Source organism: Adelges cooleyi, unplaced genomic scaffold, assembly GCF_023614345.1.
Source record: "Adelges cooleyi isolate 19-005CV unplaced genomic scaffold, UGA_ACOO_1.1 ACOO_flye_CR_arks_rails_tigmint_CR_PRNA_30, whole genome shotgun sequence".
NCBI lineage: Eukaryota > Metazoa > Arthropoda > Insecta > Hemiptera > Adelgidae > Adelges > Adelges cooleyi.
Genome location: NW_026095971.1, coordinates 15,874,617 through 15,898,163, shown reverse-complemented (window position 1 = coordinate 15,898,163; position 23,547 = coordinate 15,874,617). Strand labels below are relative to the sequence as shown.

Sequence of the window (23,547 nt, the reverse complement as noted above, 5' to 3'; positions counted from 1 at the left end):
GTATAAAAAACCAGCAAAGTCTAAACCATACACGCACAGTATGAAATTACCAAAGTTATGTCCAATTTTGGTGTAATTACCATCTTAGTACTTATACTTCCTAATCAGATGGTCTTTAATGGTGGTCCAACTCCATTGTACCTCTTATTATGTTTGTTTATGAACAAGCCACAAGATTAGGTACTGATGCTTATTTATAGAACCTGAAATTAAATACATAAGTTGTTTCTCGACTTTTACATGTTAACATGTTAAAATAATTAAAACCTGCAATTTTTGGTAATTTATATTAAATAAATTTAAGAGGTTTACTTAATAAAATTTCACTACCTAAGCCTAAAATAAAAACCATTATAGTGCCACAATAATTAGTTAAGAAAGAACAATGGCATCCACTTTTTAGAAAGACCTAAACAGAAAAACCCAAAGACGACCATTTTATAATATTTTGAATTTTTTTCGTTAATGTTTTTATGTCAAGAAAAAATTATATTGCACACTTTAAAGTATTCAGAACAGAAGACAATTATTAAATTAAAATTTAGTTAAATTATTCTATACTTATTATACAATGTTAAAAAAATATTTGAATATGAAAATATTTTACAATACGTCTTATGATAAGGTCTTATAAAATAGAGAATAACATGGTTGTTTTAGAAGTGTCGACCCAGCATCCGATAAGGAGTAATACTTAGACAATATCTTAATCACGTACGGATGAGCTGTGTTAAATGTGCAATAAATCAATTAAATCATCAATCCCTTGTATAAGTTGTTGTTTGGCAGGCTCATCGGAAAATTTCTTGGTCTACCAGCCCGCCCCTTATTTACTCTAATAATAAAACTATTTAAACAGTATAGTAATAGACAACTGATATTTTCTTGTACGTTTTATACAATAATAGAGGCTTAAGAGTCATAGTTTTGTTATTAGATGGTTTAAAAGTAATTAAAATAATAACTAACAGTAAGGCATTAAAATGTTCAAAATTATTTTCTGTACAATTTTAAAAAATGCGCGGTCACATGTGGGTTATGTCGTTTATATGTTTGTATTACTAAAAATAGAATAAATGTAATGTATATACTATATATATATAATTGTTTGAATAGGTAATGAAACAGCTTGAAAATTATGATTTATGAAACACTTATTAAATATTTTAGATTTTTTTTTTCAGTTATTTTGTATAACTAGTAACTGCCAGAAGAAAAAAATATTCAATTTGTCTCTCAATTAAACTTTAACTAAAATGTACTTCAAGTTTTCTATTTTGTTAATATCTTTTATCCTAGCTGCTAATACCACACTAAAAAAAGAAGAAGTAATTTTTGATAATATTTTTTTAAAACGAAAAGTTTTTTGTCAACATTTCACTAGATCACTAGATAATATACAGAATAAATTTATAGTTCTCAGAAAAATTTTTCAAATATTTAAATCAATTGGGCATAATTTTGAATAAGCTTTGCCTTAGTGTTTGACATCGGACATTAGCGTAATGTAGCAAAAAATAAAAAAATATTTAATTTTGTACGGTTTTTAATTTTGGGTACTATAATATTAAAACGTATAATAATTACCTATGTATTGTGTGTGGGCGTATCTGCTATTACATTTAAAAAATTCAATATTCAGTTGAAAAACTATAACAATCATTTTTTAGATTTGACTTTTTCCAACAAAAAAAATTGATTTCTATGATGTTACTAAAAAAGTTTGTTTTAAACTTTTTTGAAATGTGTAAAATAATTAAATGATTATTTTTGTAACAAAAATGTGTTGCAGATTCTAGAAGAAGCTTACAAATTGGCTAAAGAAAATTAACACGTTGCTGATGGAAGCGGTCTTATAATGGAGCATTTGGTGAACATTGTGGGTATCCAGCATAAAAACAAAACACAACACTATTTCGAATTAAATTACACTTTACCAGAAGAACGAAGTAACTATAAGATGTTAAACTTTATGTATATATAACTTTTTGAAATAAGAATAGTAATTTGATAATAGTTCTTACTGATCGATAAATGATATTGAGTAATTATTCTTAAATTTAATTTTTAGGACTTAAAAATCGTAATTATTAATTTCCGAGACCATCAGAAAAGTCTTATGTTAAATGGATCATCCTGTATGCCAAATATATACCCAAGTTAATGGCACAAAAAGAACAGAACAGGAACTTAAATTATCTACATTTTTAGATGTTTTACTCAATTTTGAAATAGAGTTTTAAAATTGTTTGCAAAAATGTGTGAAACAAAACTATTATCCGATTAAAAAAATTAATTATAATAACTACCAAAACTAAAATGTATTTTAAACATAAAAAAGTAAGTTTGACTACAGGTTTTTGGGAAAATTGTTTACGTTATAGTTCCATATCTACCTTTGGTCTTTTTCAGACCTAAATCCCTAAAACATTGCTTGAAAAAGTTTTCAAATAGGGAATGTTTGCAAGGCTCTATTAAAGGTTTTATCATAGGTATGACAAATTATATTTTAACAGTTTGCGTACGAGTCCGCAACACCACGGGATACATTTTTTATAACGTTTTTATGAACTCACAATCTTGTATGTATCTAAGGTAGCTAGTAAACATATCAAGTTTCTGGCTTATATTTTAGTGTTTTCATAATATCTGGCCCAAAACAATTCATAGAGAATTTGGCCCCTTAAAATTATTGAATTTATCATTCATTTCTTTTTTGAACGTTGTGAATACAACATATATGAACTATAGTACTTGTTATGCGCTATTTGCCCATTCTCATTATCGTGAAACTACTGTTTATACTGTTTAATATTTAATATTTTTTGAATCTTGACTTTTTTTTAGGCACAGATAAATACTCGTATATTTTTTTTACAGTTACAAATTATTAAAAAACAAACTAAATTATTTAAAATATAATAAACATAAATATACTCTTTCCACCGTCGAATCTTTTAACATAGTTGGCTACTACGATTATGGGTAGTTATCGAATGGTCCATGATGCATAGTCGCTGTCCAACAGCATACTCTAGTCATATTATGTGCAAGTGTATAGTATATGTGTAGTTTAATATACTTCCTATACACACACACACACACACACACGTATAGTATTAAATATATACATATATATATAAAGTGTAGTCTCTTGGGGTAGTAAAGGGGACAGTCAGAGAGGCGGCGCGCGGTCGACAGCGCGACCGCGGCCGATTTCCCGGGATGCGCGACCGTAGACGTCAGTGTTGCGACAGACCGTTGGAACGTCCTGTTGTCGTTACTCGCACGCACCAGGCACCAGCAAAGTGTGCCGTCTAGTCACCGCGCACAGGTGTTCCTCGCACGCGCGCTTGTGTGTGTGTATATTTATATATGTATATAAATACATATATATATATATATATATATATATATATATTATATATACTTAAGTTCGCTGTTGCCGCCACCGTCGCCGTCGGTTTCAACGGACATCAACAAGTGTCATTTCAAAGTTTCCGCACGACCGCGTTCCGTACGTAAAACTATATAAATATTTATTGTTTTTATTTTTTTATTAATTATAAATATATGTGTATATAGCATTCAGCGATACCCATAAAATGTATTTACATTTACATTATATATATAGGTATATATCCCTAAAAAAGGTTCTCGCATTATCGCCCCGTTTTGTCGACCGTTTAGAGTTTAGGTAATGGTTTTTTAACCACAAAAATCTATTAAGTTTAGGATACTCTATTGTGTAATAATTATAATGATAACAATAACAGTCCCAAACTCCTATTAAGTACAAGGTATCATCAAAAAAAAAAAATATTTATACTTATATTTTTTTTTTTGAAAAACACGCTTTACTGTTATTAGCTATAATAAGTATAATGTTGATATACGAAAATTAAATAGATCTGCATTATATTTGGTAAACAAATAATTCATTAAATATATTTTTACATTGAATATAATATATTGCAATAGTTCATAGAGTTTATGAAAAGGACTTCACAGCCAATAGGTTTTATAATATAATCTAATGTTTATTTTATTGGGGAATATATGTCTCTATAAACAGCCGAGAAACCAGAAGTTAAGAAGTTAACACTACCTGAAATCGTCTTTTATTTTATGCAGCTACTTGATAACTTTGTACCAATAAATTATCCGAGGAGTAGATAATCCTTTGAAGTTTGAAAGTTCTGAAGATAAATATTGGTTACACCATCGACTAATAAGTAATAACTGTACGTAAAAAACCTTATGGGTGCGCACTCAAAAGGTTTTGTGTAATCTGATTTAAATTTCATTAAGATTACTTATTAGCCATAACTTAATTTTTTATTTGTATTTAATCACAAATACGTTGGACTAGAAATACACGGTCAACCGGTGGTTATTGTTATATATTTTTAAACAGAGTGGTTTATAAGGAATCTAAGTATAAATAGACCTAAAATTCACAAAAATGTTTTTGAAAGAAAACGACCGTTCTGCGTACTTAACTGTAGTAGAGTTATCAATATATTGATGCGAAGTGTGGGACATACCATGACAATCTAGTTACTGTATGTACAGAGGACAACAGTTCAGGAGAGCAGAATATGGGAAATGTATCTCACAAAAGCAATCTCACAAATTGTTGGGTTGTTTAATTTTTTTTTTTATGATACATATTTATGTATTATTATGTCTGCGGATATTTCCTTTGGATATTTACCTCGGATATTTTTACCAATTACTGTTCATATTGTGCATATTAATGTACAGTTTTTTTCAATTAAGTTTTTGTATATACTCAAATAATTTGTTTTGCTATATTTCAACGGGAAGTTTGATTTCGCTATTTCATAGTTATTATATGTATAACAGACGCTGTGAAGCGAGCGCCTACCATTATTATTTCCTTCGTCATTATTATATTGTTACAATAAATGCCGATGAGAGATTTGACGTTTAGTTAAACCTCTGGGGGCCGCCTTCTCGTTTAGATAAAGTCTCTCGGATTTACGTACCAGCATCCCAAATAAACCTCCGATTCATGAAATATCAATGTCAATGTCAATTAGTAAAACCATACTGAAATATGTAACAATAATAACTAATGAGCTTAATAGTAAATACTCTAATGCCTCATTACTACTGAAGAGTTATTTCATTATACATATCATAAACGTCTCAATTAATTAAATTGTATATCCAAAAAACGACCGTGTTAATTTGTTTCAATATAAAAAAATGTCCATTAGATTATTAAATCGCTTAATGATGGGTTTGCCAAATAGGTTGAGTTCGAAAACAGTTGCTTAGAGAATAATCAGTCATCCTTCACTTTGGATTCCTAACATGTTTGTTCAGCATTTAATTGACAGGCAGATGTAATCCTAACCCGTCCAATCAAAATTTCCTCTGACTTCTTGGCCCGTCTAGTAGATACATATGGTGTAGGGATTTACAGAGCATACACGAGAACTTGCAACTGCAAGGCTAGCCATTCAGTTATAAAAATATATACTCTTGTTAAATTATACTTTGTATTTAATATATTCGGCTTATAAAAGATAGATTATTTAAGTTATTTTTGAAGGTAGATAAAATAAGTGAATAAAAATGGGTAACGTACCTACGTGGGAAGAAATTAACTTGAGTAAATGAGGGTATGGGAAAAAAGTCATTTAATATTTTCTCTCTTTGCTTTATTCCACACGAGTGAAGTAGACCACGTAATCCTCTTCCTTCATATTTCTCTTGCCGTCATCTTCTCTTTATTTACTCTACACACTCTGTCACCTTTAATAATATCCACCCATTACTTCTTCTGTCTTCCCCTGTCCCGGGTTTCCTTTACAGTTTACTATCATCTCAGATATCTTCTTTACTACTTTGGATTTTCCCTTTTTTTCCAACACGCCCAATCATCTCGCCTGTCATAGCCAACCGTACTTACGGCATAATACAATATTTCTTTTTCATCCTAAATTGCACCTATATTAGTTTTGTTCATATTCGAACTAAAAAAACCGTATTCTGCTTTCATACGCATTTTATCTATTAAAAAGCTTAGGTAGTTTGGCCAAACACTTTTTTATGAGTGCGCCCATATTCATGAATAATTATATAAATCTTTTTTCCAGGTATTTATTTTTAACGTCCCGTTAAAAATTAAAATTACTATTTAGAATTGCACCCTCTTTCTGGTAAAATACCAAATACATAAAAATGCACGGTAAATAATAAATATCTGTTATGAAAAAAATATTGTTATTAAAATAAGTCTTCGTATACAACGTTTTTTGTAGTTAACCGTTTTGTATCGAGACTAAACTGAACATTTTAGAGGCAAATTTAACTTTTTTTTACAAAACAACTAATAATACCTATACTTCTAATGTAGGCATTCAAAGATGTCAGAGGGAATTGCTTTTGAGATGATCATTTATCACTTTTATCCTTTACTAATTTAATAATTATAAGAAGTACCTTTGGGTTGATTGTCCACGAACAGACTGCTAGTTAATAAAATATGTTAGTCCATGTCAGCAAAAACAGTAAGAGTAACAGACTAGTAACTAAATTATCGTATATTTTGGTAAATAACAGCAAGTTTCCTTTGGTAACTGGCTATAATTTTATATCAAGATTTTTTACCCATTCTATAGATATGGAGATAGATGCATCTAATGTAAATGAGTTAAACTATAAAACGATAAAATCACACACTCTCCAATATTCAAAAATCATACTAAATGAATTGTTCTTCATTATAAGATTAGAATCTTATTATAACTTATGGAAAAAATAATGAGAATTTTTTTTTATATTATTGCTTAATGGACTACAATTTAGTAGACACATAATTGAAAGAAATTGAAAAAATGTTTCACTATACAAAACATATCCTCATATACTATAGTTAGATATTTAATTCAGATACACTTGCCTATATATTGGCATCCTTTAGTCAGCATACTTTCCATTGTCCATCGAGGAAAAAAAAGCTATGGATATTACGCGGGTAGAGATACCTTTCGGAATAAAATGCAAATGATTTTCGACGTTAAACGCATTACATAAAGTAATAATATGTTCTTCGTATGGTGATTTAAAAGGATCCGAAAGGTATTGCCAAGTCTTACAGGTTGTTTGAGAAGAAAAATAAATAAAAAATCGTGCCGAATTCAACAAGGGCGATTGTGGGTATTTTACATTCGAGTAATCCGATATAAAACCGCATTATTGGTTTTTAGCGGAACCTGACAGGCCGATTTCTCATCGTACAAAATTGCATTTATTCGAACTTTGGCAATTACTATGAAGATTTATCAAACCACCTCAATTGATCGGTACCTATACCGAGCTCAGAGTTGTGCTCGTGTCTTTTTTGTTTTGTTCTCGTTACGGCTTTTCTGAAAAACAGTTTTAGCCGACATGACACTCGTTAATGTTTTCCTTTACACATTATGGAAATTGAAAAAACTACATTGAAAAGCGATTCGAAAACAAACGAAAGTAGGTACCTAAAATAAGTCGTGTTGTGTTGTGCTGTAAAGAACATACTATAAAGACCACTCTATAGATGTTATGCGGAAAACGGTAAAAATTCCAGTCGTCGACACAATATTGACCGCCTAATACATATGTATGAGTATGTATATATATATATATATATATTATATTAAATTCCTTCGCCGCGGATTTGCTGTAAAACCCAACTTGTGTCCTTACCTCGTCCGTCGATTTCGTTTACATTTCAATAGCCAACTGCTTCCGAATGGCTGTTGCTCGTCTCCTCGGCTTAAGACGATTGTGGCTTTTGTCTGGTCTGAAGTCGAGTTTCAATTAAAACTCGAGACTAAAACATTAGCGCGATTTGTAAGCACACTCTATGTCGGTAAAATACTAAAAGACAAAACTTTTCAAAATGAAAAACTAAATTTAAAATAAAAGTTATAATAAGACACTTTATGAAAAACTAAATGAAAAAGAAAAGTTATAATAAGACACTCTGCTCATCAAATCAATAACGAGATTCGGTGCTGTTTATTTCGGGTCGAAGGAAAATAATTGACTTCATAAAAACGTATCGGCTGTACGACCATTTTTACATTTGTATTTCGGATTTTTGTGTTACACGGCTGGCGATTGTTTTTCTTTCCACCAAGTGCCATAAAAATACACTTTTTTATGACATGTTGTATTGTTTTTTAATGTGGTGTATAAAAAATTGTATTCTGTGAAACATTCGAAACATAAATGAGATCTTCGTAGTATAAAAGTTATGAAACAGAAATGAGACGACTTAACGGTGGCTACTAAAATATGATCAATATCACATTTTATAGACATCGTTTTATTTTTAACGGTGTTTTTTAATTAGCCGTGGCTACGTTCAGCATTTTTATTTTTGGTAGTGATTCGACCAGCGTATCGGTTACATCGTTTTTAGGGAAGGCAAGCCGAGTCCTAAAATGTGATACCCCTTAAATGTATTTGGTGTGCGTCTTATTTTTCAGTTCTAAAATAATAATATAAATAACGCGGTGAAATAAAATAACACTTTTCACTCTAGGCAATTAATTACTCGAGTTTTATTTGTATTCATAAATGTTTATAAAGCTTAATGTAAAGTAATTTCATTATCTTATAGTGGAGCACAAGGGGGGTTTAAATATTCTCCTGACACATCGCGTAGTCCTATTTCAATTTTGAAATTATACATAAATTCGTTGTGAAGTTTTTCTGTGTATCCTAAATTCCCCATTTAAAAATATTTGGTTTTTTTTTTGTTAACTAAATTTAGTTATAAAAGTATAATTTTTTTTTTTTGTAATGGTACATTAAAAAGGAATTTTTTTAATTTAAAATTGATGATTGGTAGACATTTTACAACAATTTAATGAAATGTTTCCAAATTTGTATCAGGGCATTTATTGTCGATACAAAAATAGTAAATAATGCATTTCCATGTAATTAATTATATGGAAATTACGTTGACCAAAACAATGTTAATTTAGTTAAATAATCGTCTACCTCTGTGAATAATAAATGCCGAAATAGAGCCCTGTTCGCTATTTCTAAGCTTGTAGAGAATTCAAGATATAAAAGTAGTAAACAACTAAAAGTTGTTGAGTACCTATGTTACTATTCCCAGAACTATTGCGTTTTTCAGTGTAATAATGTACTTATATTATTTGTCGTTACTTCTTATTTTGGTTTTTTATTTGAGTGCAGCTTCCACACACATTTTATTTTTCAGACAATGTTTTTGTTTCATTTTATTTAATAACAAACAATGGCGCCAGCTAAAGAAAAACAAAAATAGGCGCCATTAGTACCATACTAATTTGATTTTGAATCAGTTTTATTTAGACTGTGGGCAAGAATATAATGTGGGGCTCCTTATCGGTTTAAATTTTGTTACAAAAAATGTTTTTTTTATGTTGTTGACATTTTATTTTCGATATTAAGTTTAGACGTACAATACTGGTGTTCAATTTTTTAGATTTTGATTATTATAATATTTACAATGGCGTTAATATCTTTATCTGATTTCGGTTTTGACTTTGTAAAGATTTAACCGGATTTTGGAAACAGTTTTAAGTCTAGTTTTAAATGTGGAGATAAAAATATAAGAACGATGTATGTAGATTCATAAAATTAGCTTGCAGTATTGACTAAACTACTTTTATGCATTTGGTTTAAAAGTACGTGGGTTTATATACATTTTATACTTCAATCTAATTTTAAGAATTATAACTATTTAATATATTATACCGCCTAAATAATATTAAAACTTAATTATACAGTTAGTGTTGACTATAACCGTGTAAACACATTCCTAGTGATTACCCTACACTGATTGCAAATTATGTTTATTAGTATATAATAGTTTGACAGTATTAAGGAACAAACGAACATTTATGAATACTTCTACTATATGGTCTAAATGTAATTTGTCGTCATCACGAAATGATTAAGATATAAAGCACATATTTAGCGTTTCTCTTTTCTAAATCAATACTTTGTATTATAAAAGAAATATGGTGTGTCATTTAATTCATTTCGGAAGCTCAAATTCGAAATTTCTGTCTCTTAAAAAAATTACACTTCCGAGTTTTCCACATTTTATATTATATACTAAAACGGTTTTCATATAAAAATAGTAGTATTAAATAGTAAATAGTATTTAGTAATAATCAAATAATCAGCTGGTCTATGAAATTTTGAAACTCCTGTGTGTTCCTAACGTACACATAATCTGAATCCAAAAGATTGTTTTGCAAAATGCTTTCGTATTAATGCCATGTGTTTACACAAAATCTCTAGTATAACCGTCCTATAAATGCTCTTCAGGCTCAAGATGCCAACTTCCACCAAGTTCTATCTATTCTAGTTCAACAATTCCTAGTTTTTTTACGAAATTTATGTCATATGCCACGAATTTAATATAGTGGATATTACATTAGCTGATATTCATCACTTTGTGTGCACTGTGCTTTGTTTTCTATTATGTTTTATGGGTCGGAAAAGTTGAAATATTTATTGGTCGGGACAAATTCAACAGCTGCTGTTAACTGTAAAGTCTTCAATACAATATTGAAAAATTAATAAAATCTCAATGCTAAAAACATACAACTGCACTCATCGCAATGTCAACGTTGTCAATCTTACGGTCATGCACACTATTATATTATTTATTACATTAAAACCACATAACTGTATCAAACATCATCTCATTAAGGAATATATATATATATATATATATATATATGAGGTAAAGCTTATATAATATATAGAGCATATATAATAAAATTGATCTCACTTTAGCCACATCGGTTTAATTATCTCGCTGAATTCTATATAACATCAACCAATTTATACTGATTTATACCTTGGATATTATTCTTTAGTTATATTATAAGTTTATATACAGAATTACTAGTCAATTATAACCAAATCTCTTACAGTTCTAATAATATATATATATATTTGTTTGTTGACTTTATTTTATTAAGTACTATAATGCAATGAATCCACTCTCCCGAACTGATTTGTTCTAAACTGTTTATAAATAACAGTGTATACGTCATGTTAGTTATTTTAATTGATATAAGAATGTCTAATAAAAAAAAATAAAGGTTGATAACCAGTTTTAAATAATTTATTCTTGGACTTTTCAAAAGCTAAATACAAGCAGTTATGCAAAATATTGTTTATATCTACGTGCACTATTACCTCTTAAAAAAATTAAAATTCTCTTATTTTTAAATGCTTTAATCTTAAATTGTTTAGTAGCTGTTAATGTTTTTTAGAAAACCTTTTTATGATGGATTTTACAATCACTTTAAAAAAGCTAGAATCAATAATCTTCGATTTCACGTTAAAATCGAGGAAAAATAATATATCTTTAAAAGGATAGAAACTTATTGTTTATTTTATTTTATATATTTTGTTTTTAGACATAACATCCACTTTTAACTTCCAATTGTTTATTTTCAAATTGTGTTACAATCAATTATTTATGTTTCTGTGTTGGTACAAGTATTCTGTATTTTTACATTCAATATAATTTATTGTAAACACATTTTAAATTATCGATTTTTAGCAACTTATCAAAACTAGCTTGTTCAAATAAAATAAAATTAAATCACGTTAATTATCACATATTTATTTATATGTACCATTTTACTTAACTACTCAAAATGTATAATGACATTTTAAAAGTGTTTAAGAAAAAATGACAATATAATTAGGTTATTTAAAATTTAAAACTTGTAGAACATTTTACTTTAGTATTTGTACAGATTTTTAAATAAAAATATATTACTTGCTAGTATAATTGATTTAATTATCAATTGCATACATTGATTATTTAGGCTAGTGTCAAATTTAATTTATTTCAAGTACATGAAATACTTTTTAACGTGTTGACATTTTATTTTAACACAAACTGTATTAACTATTACGATTAACTAATAAACTGCCTTGTACAAAATGTATGATTTAAATCATCTTAGTGTATCGGCAACACTGATAATAAACACTGTGATCTTAAACCCTTGACCTGTTGTCGCATTTGACGTCAAAGCGGGCTTAAAATGTACTGTACGTGTTTTATCAGTTGTTGAAATGTAAAGTATTATTGATGACGCCGTTTCAGTGATGTTGGTCTCCTGGCGTACCGTGTAGGCAATTCTGATGCACTTCTATTCAGAAGACGTTCTACAGTATGCACCCTAATTTTTCAGGGGTCGGGTGCGAAAAATACAATTTTGTTTACATATGACAATTTTTTATTTCATGTCAGACTGGCACGATGCAACGACTAATTGCACCGTTTGCCAAAAAAATTATTAAGCCCAAATAATAAGTCGGTCGTCAACTAAAGCTTCGTCAAAGTTAAATCCAATATTTCTTTAGCTAAATAAATGAGAAAAATTTATCTTTGTTCTACTAACGAATATTTAGAAATATTAAAGCCACTATTGGGATTATGTATGTGTCTTCAACAATAAGTAAATCGAATAATTTATTATTAAATTGTCATCGAATGTTTATAGTAAAAAATTATGACCTTTATTTATCAGCCATAATCATATATTTTCTATAATAACGTTGTATAAACATAAATCTTATGTTTTTTTATGCGGCAAAAATCCATGCATAGTACTTTCTTAAAAACAATAGCTTACCTGACTTTAAGGGGAACGGAAATCGTCAATTTATTTTACAAATAAAAACGCGAAGTCACTTTCTAAAGTGTTTACTTTTTTTATAGTTTTTTCTAAAAATGTCTAAATAAAAAATCGGCCTATTAGCCCCCATAGAAAAAATATCAAAAAAAAGTAAAATTGAAATCCGTTCAATAGATACGCCCGAAAATGACTTTTATCATGATTTTTTTATCAAACTTTCGCCATAACTCGGAGAAAAATAAATTTTCAAATTACTATAACTAGAAAAACTTAATATTTGCTTACCTTAAAATTATTCGGCATATTAAAAATGGCTACTAGATCAATTTTTGTCAAATATTGCCTATCCCTTTGCCCCTTAAAAAATAGCGCTTTCCGTTCCCCTTTATATTTTGGCGTATTGGTTACCGCAATTGACACCCTGTACCTGAAGATTTTAGTGGCAACCATTATTATGACCCATGTACACGTACGCGTTTCCAGTCTACTCAAACAAAACTCTACTAACAAACTAATAGCCTTTTTAAAAAAAAAAATCATTGTAGAAATGCGTCGTTAGCTCATTATTAGTCAATATTTTTATAACAAAACAAAAAAAAGTTCTTTATCGAGTAATTAACCTATTGAGAGGACGAATCGATGTAGTAAATATATTGTCTATCCCATTTATATTACTCAAACATTGAAATACCGTCACTAGGAATATTTAGACGGATCCATAAAAACACGTAACGTGTAGAAGAAGAAAGTACACTTTCCACATTAATAATAATATAAAGTTTTGCTGGCTTTTCATATTTTATTAATTCCTGAAGCCGGTCGATAACGCGCGGGTTGACGACAAATACAAGTGATAATAATAATAATAATACCACTAATAAGTTATCGGCGGACCCGGGTGGGTTGAGCAATCTACTAACGCGCCGGCCGGGAAACGATCTGACTCTGTTGTAATTGACCAAGACAAAAGATAAAGATATATATATATATAAATATAAATATATTATTTATGTATACGTATATACTTGTTGATAACGAACGAGAGGGCCCTGTTTGATCGTAAATCCAGTTACAGCAGTCGTAATTGTATTTACCGTTGTCGAAGAGTGTACAAATGTAATATATATATATATATATATATATATTGTAGTGGTATAGTGCCTTAACGAGATCTGAATTAGTGCGGCCGCTTAGTTATTCTATAGTGTTCCTGTGGGAGACAAGTCTTCGAGGGTTTTTACGATCTCCGATCAAAATCATTATCATGACGATTCAAACAGTTCTGCACACATATCATTGTCCCGAAATAACCGTTTCAGCGAGGGTGACAATTAATTGATTAACGTTTTTATCGAAATTAAACCAACCAATACCATGTTTACAACGTTGGATTAAACTATTGTTTTTTTATCTAACAATACGATCAAATATTTGAAACATATGGCAACTCATTTAACGATTACATTTTTAAGCTATATTGTAAATATTAATCATTACGGCGTTAGTTAAGCAACGTTTAAGAGCTTCTATTGTCTATCGCCAACACGTGGTTGATCATAGGATAGTTATGATAATGATTTCTTAATAAGTGTCCATGTAAATAAGTGTAACACCGTGTACAAATTGTGAATTTTGTTTAAAGTCATCGCGAAAGAACTTGGGTCAAATGTTCACGATGAATAAAATTATCAGTTATTACCGGCTGGGGCTTGTGTATGTATATGTTGATAAATGAAAAGAAAAAAGCTTCTTTTCGACTTATGCATTATTAGACAGATTTGTAAAAATAATAAAAAAAGAGATAATAAACACGGAGAAAATGTTGTTTTCTAAGAAGTAATTTCATTTTCGTTACTCGACAATAATAACTATGTTATTTTTTTTTATTTCGGACACTATAGTTTTTTTTGTCGATGCAATCAAAAAAACAAAAAGACGATACATATTTTATCAAAGAAAAAAGTATATAATTAACGGTGATTCTGAGAATTTTTTTTTTTTTAACGCGGATGAAGGCAGTTTTCTCCTATTACTTCCTCGTTGTATTTTTATAATATTTTATTGCAAGTTTGTACATCGTATACAGTATTTCTATAAAATTTATTCATTTATCTATGAAAACGGTTAAAACGGATAATACTATCTATAATTTTCCTTCGCTAATTGCTATTTTCCGGCTTTTACATTTCTTTACGTTCACGTCCATCATATTATTACCACCATAATTGGTTCATCGACTATCTTCACTTTTTTCTCTCATTTTCTTTATTACTAGAAACGCATCTAAGAGAGTACAATACACTTCAGTACGTTCCACGAGACGTTGATATAGAACACAAATAAGTTTATTGTAATATTAGATAACTAGCAACTTTAGTAATCCTTTTTGTCTACAACGTTATCATTACAAACAGACTTCTTAGACACTTGCGGCTTGCCTAAACATAACTTTTGACAAAATTGGCACAACGAAACACCTGAGGCACTTTCTTCGGCTTTCATTATTATCATTGTTATATACTTCCACTTCCAATTCGACACTTTTAGTATAGTCAAAAATTAAGTTTCGAATGTGAGGCTGAACATTAGAATAGGTTCTATATGTTATAACCATGCTTGGATAAAGCTTTTGTCAACTGTAAGTATTTTGTCGAGGTGGTTTAACTAGGGGTCTAAAACAGAATATTAGTCAACAAAATATTCTGAAAAATGTACATAATGTATAAATGCACTAGTATGCCGTGATGAGTTTAATTATTGTTATTTTATTTTGTTGTATGAAAAATAATTGTTTACTATTAAAAAAAAAAATCAAATATCTTATTTAAGAAAATACGATTTTCTTATAAAAGTTTTCTAAAGATTTCGTACCTAATATTAAAAAATATGACTTACAATAATAATTAAAAGACAAGAAAACAAGAATGGGTATGAAGTACAAATATACATAATACACAATCCCGTTTAGGTACGAATTAACATTAAGTTTAAAAGCTTTTAGTTTTGAAAAGAACGTTTTTTTGCCACTTAAACGCTTTTAAAATTTATCGGCTGCAGAGCTTATGTAAATTCTTAAGTAAAAAACTATGTATAAACACACTGATTGTAATAACCTATTTTTAAAAGTACCACAGCTAAAATATATTTAAAGTAAAGAAAAATACCAAAGTCCGTATAAAAAAAGTCTAACGCCCCGTGCCAGTCTTGTGTAAGTATTCAATTAATACCAATAAAAGGTAATTCGTTTAAGTTTCAACGTACACTTAGCGACATCAAGTCTAAAAATGATATTCAGATCTCTGTATTATAATATAATTATTATATAGGTGATAATTATTAAGACAATCTATTTAAATTTTATTTTCTAACTTATAACACAACAAGTTGTCTATTATTAGTATTGTTTTTATTTATATAAACGTTGTTATTTATCATTGTGTTCAAATAGTTATTTGCATTTGCACCCGAACTTGTTTTGTATAAAAAAAAAACAAATACAAATGGTGTTTATAAAGATTTGGTCTTTAACGAATAATAAAAATTATATGCAATTTTTATCAGTTTAAATACACTAACATTTTTACTCGTGTTTTATTATAATATACATTTTTAAAGTAACTTGAGGACGCATGTAACAGCATTTAGTTTCCTTGCCGCCGTTCTACTATAATCATTTTTATTATTTTACACTAACAAATATTTTCATACTCTCAGAACTGTTTTATTTATTTACAGTCAAACATAATTTATATTACAAAGGGTTTCATCAAATAAATATATATATGTTTTCTATAAATAAACTGTGTATCATAAACATGCAATAAAAGTAAAGTATAAATGTACAAACAAATCTCAAATGATTTACTCAGAATGTAAATAGAATTTTGAATATACGTTTTTCTTAGAATATATTAATTTTGATAAAACGTTATAGTATAAAATATATCATAAATATACACATTCATCTATACATTTTGTTTCAGTCATTTTTTCTATGAAATATTTAATTTAACTAAGAAAAATTTCATACAACATTTTTGTTATTATAAATGATCAAAAATAGTTTATACCGTTCACATTTTAATATTGTTTTTAAGGGTATCTCTTAAAATCAAAACGGACAACAATTAAATAATTTAATGAAAATAATCAAATCATTGACAAATAACATGTATTGGATAAATACATTTTTAGTTATAAGCATTTAAAAATATTAACGAGCACTGAAGTGTAGGCTATACCTTAAAAAACAATTTTTATATTTTAATATCGTTGACTTGTTCATTCAATATTATATTTTGGAACTTTATTAGAAAACACGAAAATTTTATCGAAAATACATATTACCTACTATAACGAATGGGTCTGGATATAATAAAGAAACCTTTAATCAAGGTTTGTTTTTCCCCGGCTCAGGTGACACTCAAAATGTCCACGTGGAAGTTATATTATATATATTTATTTAATTTTATCAATAATTTTAACGTTGTTTATATATTTTATTAGGTATGTAAATATCACCTAGTGAGAGAGGGCAGTTTATTTTTGCAATACTCTCATGATTCATCGAGACAGGTGACGGCCTCTTAATTATGTTTAACAAAACAAACCAACCTGGTCTACATGTCAGGACTGGTAGATGTATTTGAACGTTTTCATTGTGCTGCAAAAACAGTGACAGTGAATAATTAAAAAGTAATGACGCTGCTAACTCACCCTGTCCGATTTATTTTTTTATACATATATATAATATAAGAGTCAGGAAAGTTGGGGGACGTTTCGGAGCAATACCGTTAAAGAAACATTATAGAATACAATTTTTTTTATGAAGCGCATCAGTAAAAAATAGTTATAAGAATAATACAAATTTTAGTGAAAACTATCGCCTAGAAAATGGGTCAAATGTTTGCCACTCGACATGATACTAACTGATTTTTCGCATTATATTTTTTCTTTTAGATTTTTAACACAAATTTACGGCGTTTGACCAACTAGACCTCAACCGTGTTCACAATATGTACTTTTTAACGGTTTATTTGTAAGCTTCACAAATTCATTTTATGCGCCACATATCTTTGAACAATTTGCACGATTCTTATACTATCTAGGTGACTACGGTATGGAATATATTTTATTGACTCTAGTTTCAGTTATGTAAAACTATGTTGTAACGTTTGATTTTTCATAAAATACATTGGATTATTTTGGAAAGAATTTGGAAATTTTTTTTTTAATTTACAAAATATTTTTGAATAATACCTACTCTCAAATGTTTAAGAGTTAAATAAATAAATGTGTTAAAAATTATAACATTCCACATTTTATTTCATATTGGACCTATATTACCTTGTACTTAAATTGTTCGTATTGTTAAGTTGTTTGTTCTCATTAAAGTTTAAACTGTATAAAACCTGTTGGCAGTGGATTTATGCGGCTCTGCCATTATACCGTCGGGTTACGGTATGCAAGTATCTTTACGGCGTTTTGAGGATGAGGAAGAAGGAATAATGTATGCATTTGCAGTTATTTTTTAGCAAATTTATTAGTATTTCTATAATATAGTAATTCCATTTTTCAATAGATCCGATAAAGTAGAATTTCCAAAAATAATAAAATTCAGTTACCATATCATTTGACATTTGAACTGTATGGAAAACCCAGTTACGTTCTGTCGTCGGTTGTGCCATTCGTTTTCTAAAACTATTCCACGACATCTGTACATTTATAAAAGCTGGGGGCAACAAATTTATGGTTGTAGAGCCCCGCCCCAACCCCTGACTCGCAAACAGAACGTATGCATTATCACACATAATATTGATTTTTCTTCATATACATACCTATATAGGATATAAGTACACGTATGTTATAAAATCAATAGAAGATGTCATTTAATTTATTTTTTTTATATTTAGATGTTAATTTAAGCGTTAATGTCTTTAACTATTAGTAAAAAACGGCCCTATAGCTATAATTCAAATGTTCTTATGGAAAAATATGGTATTTTTTTAAATCGACACGATCTCTACTAGAAAATTGTGAAATATTGCTTATATTTTTTATTAATGGACCTTAATGTCGGGTGGTTTGAATGTTCAGTAAGCGATTAATGAGTTCTTTAATAACTAGAGTGGTTTCTTAAACATGAAATATAGTGGTTAATACCCGTGATAGGTCCATTACGTTTTATTGAATCGTTAAACTTAACTTTTTTTTATCCACCACGAATAAATGGCATTATAATACTTTTATCCTCCCCTTGGGCGATCGATGGTAATTATTATTGGAAACTGTGCACGATTAATAAATCGTTAACAACCACAGTGTCATAAAATGTGTTTTTAACTAGAATACCATTGCGTGATATTATTATTACAGGCTACAGCCGTTGTTGATAAATAAAAAAACCTGAAAATGATTAGGATTTGGGATAAAGAAGTTTTAAGTTATAGCCTATAAAATATTATAGGTACATACTAAATAGTTTAAAACAATAGTTTTGGCTTTTGCTGATTTAAGTCTTATAAACAGCACAGCACCTACGACGCCCGAGTACAATATTGTTATAGTTTAAATTCAATCTAACCCTGCTGAAACCACGAAAAATATACATTTAATAATATAGTTGTCTAGTTTCTATACCACTTAGCAATTTGAACGCTTTTTGAATCAATCTGAAATCTAAAAGTGTAACACTAATCTCGTTTAATTTATTCGAGACTGATATTATAATTTATACTAGTAATATGAATGAGTATATTGCATTACATATATTTTTATATTTAAATAGGACTATAAAATGGAATCATATTTAATCATAATTGCAAAGGTATAATCATTTTCCTTTTACTAAACGTTGGCATCGCATTGATTCAAAATAAAAAGCATCTTTCTTCGCTAATTCCCTTAGGAGTTATGACTATTGATCGAGTATCCTCAATCAAAAAAGTTAATACAAACTATTCAATACCTTTTTGCATTGAAATTCAGTCGAATATATTTTAAAGCTTAATTACATGTTATTACAAAAAAGTTTATTTACACGGGTTTACTTAGCCGAAATAACACATGTAAATTTGAATTTTATTTTTTGTAACAAAATGTTTAGGGTTTTCGAATACGTCTACCTAAAATATTTACTTATTTAATTAAGGGTCAAGGTATCAAAATATGCAAAGCCGCAAAATATTGCAATTTTAGAATTTAAATTATGTTAATTTTTTTTTAGCTTTATTTGTGGTACTTATATAGTATAATTCTTAACGTACGTTTTATTTTTAATTGAGTTATAGCCAGTTTGATTGTAAGTAATGAAATTACGGAATAAGTGATCATTGAGTACCTAATCTGATTTTGATACATTTCCTTTTTATGTAGAAAGCATGACTTTTTAAAGCCTGCATAGGTGTAATACAAAAAGTTTTAAAATATCACATTCAAATCTTTATATAGTTTGAATTTTTAAAATCGAATTTCTATGTTGACTGCATGAAGTCTTACTATTTCAAACTAAAAAAAAAAAGAAGCAAAATCCGATAGCTTATCGCTTTTTGACAGGCGTCGTCAGTTTTCCTGTAAAGTATGTTTTTGAGCAAGAAAGAACGCATCGGATGTCTTACCAACTTTTTTCTTTAAATCTAACCTAATATAACTTTAAACTACGTACATGCAGAATTAAATATATGGTTAGGTTAGATGGTTAAGTTAGAATAGTAAAAAGGTCGTACGATGATTTACAAAAAAAATTTAAACATCAAGTAAATCGATTGCACAACAAGCATAAAAATAAAAAATGTTGGTATATAATTAAAAGCAAATTAAACCAATTTTGCGTAAGAAACTTTTAGCATTATTATTTAATTATAGAGTACAATAATATAACTTCACTGAATAACACTATAATAATTATTATCATTTATCCTTGGTGAAAATGGAGACATACTGTTCAATGTATGAGAATTAATAAAACAAACAAATTTTACAATGTAAATAAATAAATAAATCAAGTTACGATGTAAACTTAGTTGTTTCATAAGTTTGAGCTTGTACAGATACAAATGAAGTAATTTATTTACAATAATTTAAGTAATAAATTGTAATTATAATGTAAGTTTCTAGAAATAACGTGTGAATATGAGCGATGATCGAACAATGTTCATCAAGTAACTTACTGCGTGAACGTTTGTTTTTTAGCGAAATCACTGAAGTTCGTATCATTTTGTAAATGCGAATTATTATTGTCATTGTTAAACGTAATGCCATAAAAAGAGTTGAACATTTTACTGAGAAGTTTGTTTTACTATTGTATACCTGTATAGGTACATAACCCAATACACATTACAATATTCTCAGCTTACGATGCGTGAAATGTACAGGATTATGTATGATAGGATTGCACAATTCCGTTTAAATGCTTTGACAAAAGACAACTATACAGTTGTATGAGTTAAATACAATTGAAACATTTTTAAGTCTACGCCTTCTACCTTTGTCATCTCTTCCACTTATATAGATACCGTTATTATAACATTTTATACATCCGACTTTAGCTGCCAGATATACTTCTATATAATTGTTATACAAATTAGAACACCAAAAAATTGTCAATAAAAAAGTGTTATAATTTTCGCACATGTTTTCTTCATTTGTGCATCAAAGAGATGGATTCGGGGTTTGACCTTTGGGTTTGGATTAATTTGGAAGTATATAAAATACTATTTACTGTCTTTAAATAAGAGTTCAAAACCCGCGGATCAAGTGAAAATAATTGAAACAAAAAAAATTCCAATACATTTTTTTCGTTTTTTAATTATGCAACTATTATTTTTGACTTACCACGTTGGATTGATGCCGTTTAACACCAATTTATGATAAGACCACTTGATATTCCTCTGGTATACTTTAGTTAAACCAGAAATTGGTTCAATATTAAACATTCGTTCGACATTAAACGTATTAAAGAAAAACAATGTTTGCCAAAGTTATATTATTCTTGTAAAAAATTATGCTGAAATATAAAACTACAAAAAAATGTAATAATAACTAATAATCATAATTCGTTGCATCGTTTTCAAAATCTTAATTTAACTTTGTTTTGTAATTTACGTCAACGGAATTAAATAATAAGGTACTGCGTGTTTTGATACGGCCTGGTGGTAAATTATACCGCTAAAGTACATTTAATCCGATTATTGAAATCAATAATGACTTCTTTTGATTTATTTTTATAACTGCGGACTAAGTTTTTGTTATAACAATAATACAATTATTCTTTCAGAATTCGTTTGATTCCAGTATGTCAAGTTATAGTTATAATAAACATTTTGAAATATATTATTTTCTAACTTATGTCTATTAGAGTAATTACTAATTTTACTATTTTTTAAAAATATATAAGGTATCAGTCTTTTCCAGACGAGGATCTAGGAATTTATAAAAGGCGGAGCATTTGAGTATGACTAGTAAACAAATTGCTTTCTGTGATTACTACTTTGGTGATTTTCTGTTGACTGTTACAAGTAATTAAATAATAACTTGAATAAAATCTGTATAATTAGTTTTAATTAAAGAAGTATAGATCTTAATTATATTCGTGAATATTCTGCTGGGTGTTTTTTTTTGATACTTGTTTATTAAGACATTAGAAACGATTTAATAATCAATACTGAAAGATTCTGAGATCAGATTCGAATTCGGTGAAAAATGTCCTATAAAATAAATACATTTTGATTTTTATTTAAAAATAATATTTCGATGGTATAACAATTTAAACAGTATACATAAGCAGAAAGTATAGATATTTTTTAATAGGCGATTTGAAACATCCCTGGTATTTTTTAAATGTCAACACAATGTCTTTGGAAATTTAGTTTTGTATGTTATGTAATTTAAGTAACCCGATACTGAATCGAAATGCTGCATAGGCTTTGGGGTACCATGTCTATAATCCTTTGCCGACTAACATTCTTGTTTAATTATTTATGAATCCTGTATGATAGAAATTTCTTCTGCTATACTTTTGGGCTTTGACATTTTTGATATAAAATACACAAGTTTGAGATAATTCCTCTTTGAGTTTGCATTAGTTTACTAGTAAGCATTCAAAATTGCGTATCTAGTGTATACAAATGTCATATGCTTGCAGCATTTTTACACTATAATTGCTATGAACAGTTGCAGATCATTTTGAATAATTGATGTTTTATACAGTCAGTTACGATAAAATTCTGTTCCCTTATATAATAATTGTAATCAATTTGTCATTAGCACTGATAAGAACACGTTTTTATGCCGTACTTAAATTATATTTTTTTATACTTTGTTACGAAGTTGAGAATTTTTTTCGTTTTACAATGATGTATTAATTGCAAAACGAACCACTGCACTATCGATTTTTAGTGAATTTTTCTTTTGAAAAACTTAATGTAAGTAGTTTTTGGTAGGTACTTTGTTTTTTTTTATTAGTGACATGACTTATAGTCGAGAATAAAATCTCACCGAAAGAATCATTAAATCGAACACGTATCAAAGAAGTTTTATTAACATGTGACAAGATTTTAATACAATTTTGTTCAAAATATCGTCCAAAAGAAAGTGGAATTTAATTTATATTTGATTTTTTATGCTAATAAGAGCCTTGAAAACTTTTTGTATACTAATATAGTTTGTTGGCACGCAATCCAACTACATCAACATCTTTTCATGGAAATATAAAACTTCTGTCTCAAAGGGAAAATAAAAATTCAGTAAGTAATACATTGTGTTTAAGCGCGTAAAAGCAGAACACAATGAATAGCATTCTTATTAGTATCGTTGAGTTGAATTTTTTCTGTTGTAAATCCCAAATATGCTTATTCTT

At 28.5% G+C, this 23,547-nt stretch overlaps 1 protein-coding gene and 1 long non-coding RNA gene across 5 annotated transcripts in view; both read left to right on the top strand.

Moving 5' to 3' along the window:
- The first annotated feature begins 1,206 nt into the window (after positions 1-1,206).
- LOC126838879 (uncharacterized) lies at positions 1,207-2,321 on the top strand. Its single transcript, XR_007685740.1, has 3 exons — positions 1,207-1,328; positions 1,793-1,949; positions 2,072-2,321. It is a non-coding gene; the product is annotated as an uncharacterized LOC126838879 (long non-coding RNA).
- Positions 2,322-3,273: 952 nt separating this feature from the next.
- LOC126838384 (uncharacterized) overlaps positions 3,274-23,547 on the top strand; it is a 57,913-nt gene continuing 37,639 nt past the window's right edge. For all 4 annotated transcript variants that reach the window (XM_050572760.1, XM_050572765.1, XM_050572764.1 and 1 more), the window contains exon 1: positions 3,274-3,517. In XM_050572760.1, coding sequence (XP_050428717.1) covers positions 3,376-3,517 — 142 coding nt within the window. In that variant the 5' untranslated portion in view covers positions 3,274-3,375. The remainder of the gene's footprint in view (positions 3,518-23,547) is intronic.